Source organism: Otolemur garnettii, unplaced genomic scaffold (assembly GCF_000181295.1).
Source record: "Otolemur garnettii isolate 467f Iridium unplaced genomic scaffold, OtoGar3 scaffold00244, whole genome shotgun sequence".
Classification (NCBI taxonomy): Eukaryota; Metazoa; Chordata; class Mammalia; order Primates; family Galagidae; genus Otolemur; species Otolemur garnettii.
Genome location: NW_003852639.1, coordinates 1,489,607 through 1,492,667, shown reverse-complemented (window position 1 = coordinate 1,492,667; position 3,061 = coordinate 1,489,607). Strand labels below are relative to the sequence as shown.

Below are 3,061 nucleotides of genomic sequence, written 5' to 3'. Positions count from 1 at the left end.
CGCTTGAGCCCAGGAGTTGGAGGTTGCTGTGAGCTGAGATGCCACGGCACTCTACCCAGGGGGACAGCTTGAGGCTCCTGTCTCAAAAAAAAAAAAAATCCTATGGTAGTAGTAAGGAAAATGGACAGTATATTACATTTAAATTGAAGATATGAAGACTTGGGGAAAAGGCCATATTATCATCTTCTATTACTGTTATTAAACACTTGCTTTATATACAAGGGAAGGTACAGGTCATACAAAGACAGATAAATTAAGGTCAGAGTGCTAGGATTACTGGTGTGAGCTACCACATCCGGCCTCATAAGAGGAATTTTAACAGGTATAAAACACCTACAATATAGGCTCTGTACCTGTAGCTCAGCTGCTAGGGCACCAGCCACATACACCAGAGCTAGTGGGTTCGAATGCAGCCCAGCCCAACTACAACTACAAAATAGCCAGGCATTGTGGCAGGCACCTGTAATCCCAGCTACTTGGGAAGCTGAAGCAAGAGAATTGCTTAAGGCCAAGAGTTTGAGGTTGCTGTGAGTTGTGACACCATAGGACTCTACTGAGAGCGAGACATAGTGAAACTCAGTCTCAAAAAAAAGGCAATTCATACTTGTTTTTTTATCTATAAAGGTTTTATTGTGCACAAGGGAAGGGGCTTTCAGTCCTTGGCAGCTGCTTTCCTCATGGTGGCCAGGATGTTGCTCAGCTCTTCCCACTTCCTTTTAGCACGGATGTGTGTCCCCACTCTTTTCTTGATGAACTTGAGGACCCGTTTGTCCTTGGGAACCTTGAGCAGCTCCATGGCACGCCGCTCATATGGGGCAAAACCACACACTTCTTGGATCATGTCCCGCACAAACTTCGTGTTTGGTAAGATGCCTGTGGCGGCGGCTGTGCCTCGGTTTGCTCACGTTCTTGGTCACCTTGTGGCCCTTGTTGAGACCCATGGCCATGGGGTAGTGCAGAGCCATGGCTGCGACAGCAGCTGGAAACTCCAATGGCTGCCGTGGTGGAAGGGTGGCAATTCGTATTTGTATGGAACAGAAGCTTTTGCTTATTTATAGTAAGTTATGAGGGGTGAAGAGGGAGGGAACCAGATTCTCTAAGAACATAAGTACACATTTTCTTTTGTTTTGCTGACAGGTAGTGGTCAATGCATCATCAAGATTAACGCTCAGTTATGACCTCAAGACTTACCTCACCAATACACCCAATTCAACTGTATTCAAGCTCTTTATCACAACTGGCAGAAGTGGTATCAATCTTAAAGGTCAGGAATCTTTTTTTTTTTTTTGAGACAGAGTCTCACTTTGTCAACCTTGGTAGAGTGCTATGGCATCTTAGCTCACAGCAACCTCAAACTCTCGGGTTCAAGCAATCCTCTTGCTTCAGCCTCCTCAAGCAGCTGAGATTATTATAAGCGCCTGCCACAATACCCCACTATGTTTTAGACGCAGGGTCTCTCTCTTGCTCAGGCTGGTCTCAAATTCATGAGCTCAGGCAATCCACCCGCCTCGGCCTCCCAAGCACTGGGATTATAGGTGTGAGCCACTGCACCAGGCCTCGGAAATCTCTTTATATGTCTGAGTGATGCTTTCAATCTTTTTGTTTCAGAAAAGATTATATGGGCTCGGCGCCTATAGCTCAGCCGGCTAAGGCGCCAGCCACGTACACCTAAGGTGGCGGGTTCGAATCCCCAGCCCGGACCCGCCAAAAACAACAATGATGGCTGCAACCAAAAAATAGCCGGGCGTTGTGGCGGGCGCCTATGGTCCCAGCTACTTGGGAGGCGGAGGCAGGAGACTCGCTTGAGCCCAGGAGTTGGAGGTTGCTGTGAGCTGTAATGCCACGGCACTCTACCCAGGGGGACAGCTTGAGGCTCTGTCTCAAAAAAAAAAAAAAAAAAAGAAAAGAAAAGATTATATGCAACAATAGAGCAAAAACTTACAGATGTGAGCCATCACACCTGCCCTTGTTCTTCAATTTTTAAGTACTTAATATATTTTTCACACTAGCTATTTAATTTTATTAGAAATACAATACAAGTATGCACAGATAAGAATATTCATCTTTAAAAGTTTTACAGGCTAGCTCGGCACCTATGGCTCAAGTGGCTAAGGCGTCAGCCACATATACCTGAGCTGGCTGGTTCGAATCCAGCCCGGGCCCGCCAAACAATAATGACAGCTGCAACCAAAAAATAGCCAGGTGCTGTGGCAGGCGCCTGTGGTACCAGCTACTTGGGAGGCAGAGGCAGGAGAATTGCTTGAGCCCAGGAGTTGGAGGTTGCTGTGAGCTGCGATGCTATTGCACTCTATCCAGGGAGACAGCCTGAGGCTCTGTCTCAAAAAAAAAAAAAAGTTTTACAGGTTACTGTTCAGAGAAAAAGTACTAAATGTTTCTTTATAAATCAGACAACCCATTATTGTCCAATTTCCGATTTTAAAAACAGATTACAAATTTTTTTTTTTTTTTGAGACACGGTGTCAAGCTGTCACCCTGGGTAGACTGCTGTGGCATCACAGCTCACAGCAACCTCCAACTCTTGGGCTTAAGCAATTCTTTTATCTCAGCCTCCCAAGTAGCTGGGACTATAGGCACCTGCCACAACACCCAGCTATTTTTTTTCTTCTTTTTTTTTTGGTTGTAGTTGTCATTGTTGTTTGGGCAGACCTAGCCTGGATTTGACCCCTCCAGCTCTGGTGTATATGGCTGGCTCCTTAGCTGCTTGAACTACAGGCGCCGAACCCGGATTACAATTTTATTTCACAATATTTCTCAAACCATAACTTGTTTTATTGATAAACCTCATGCATTACTAGTCCTTTTGATACTGCTTATAGTTTCCAAAAGATGTGAATGGTCACTGGACTGCAGGCAATTGAGAAAGAGCTTCAACAAACTGAAGCCACTAAGAAATTATACAGGGGCAAATCCTTCAAACTTTAAATGGCTAAGAAGCCAAAGAAATTGTACAGGGGGCTCGGCACCTATAGCTCAACCGGCTAAGGCGCCAGCCACGTACACCTAAGGTGGCGGGTTCGAATCCCCAGCCCGGACCCGCCAA

The 3,061-nt window shown here is 45.8% G+C and overlaps 1 protein-coding gene across 1 annotated transcript in view; it reads left to right on the top strand.

The window, feature by feature from the left end:
* Nucleotides 1–3,061, top strand: part of NUP210L (nucleoporin 210 like) — a 147,392-nt gene that overhangs the window by 134,570 nt on the left and 9,761 nt on the right. The window contains 2 exon segments of the mRNA XM_023508329.1: nt 1,138–1,264; nt 1,609–1,622. Coding sequence (XP_023364097.1) covers nt 1,138–1,264; nt 1,609–1,622 — 141 coding nt within the window.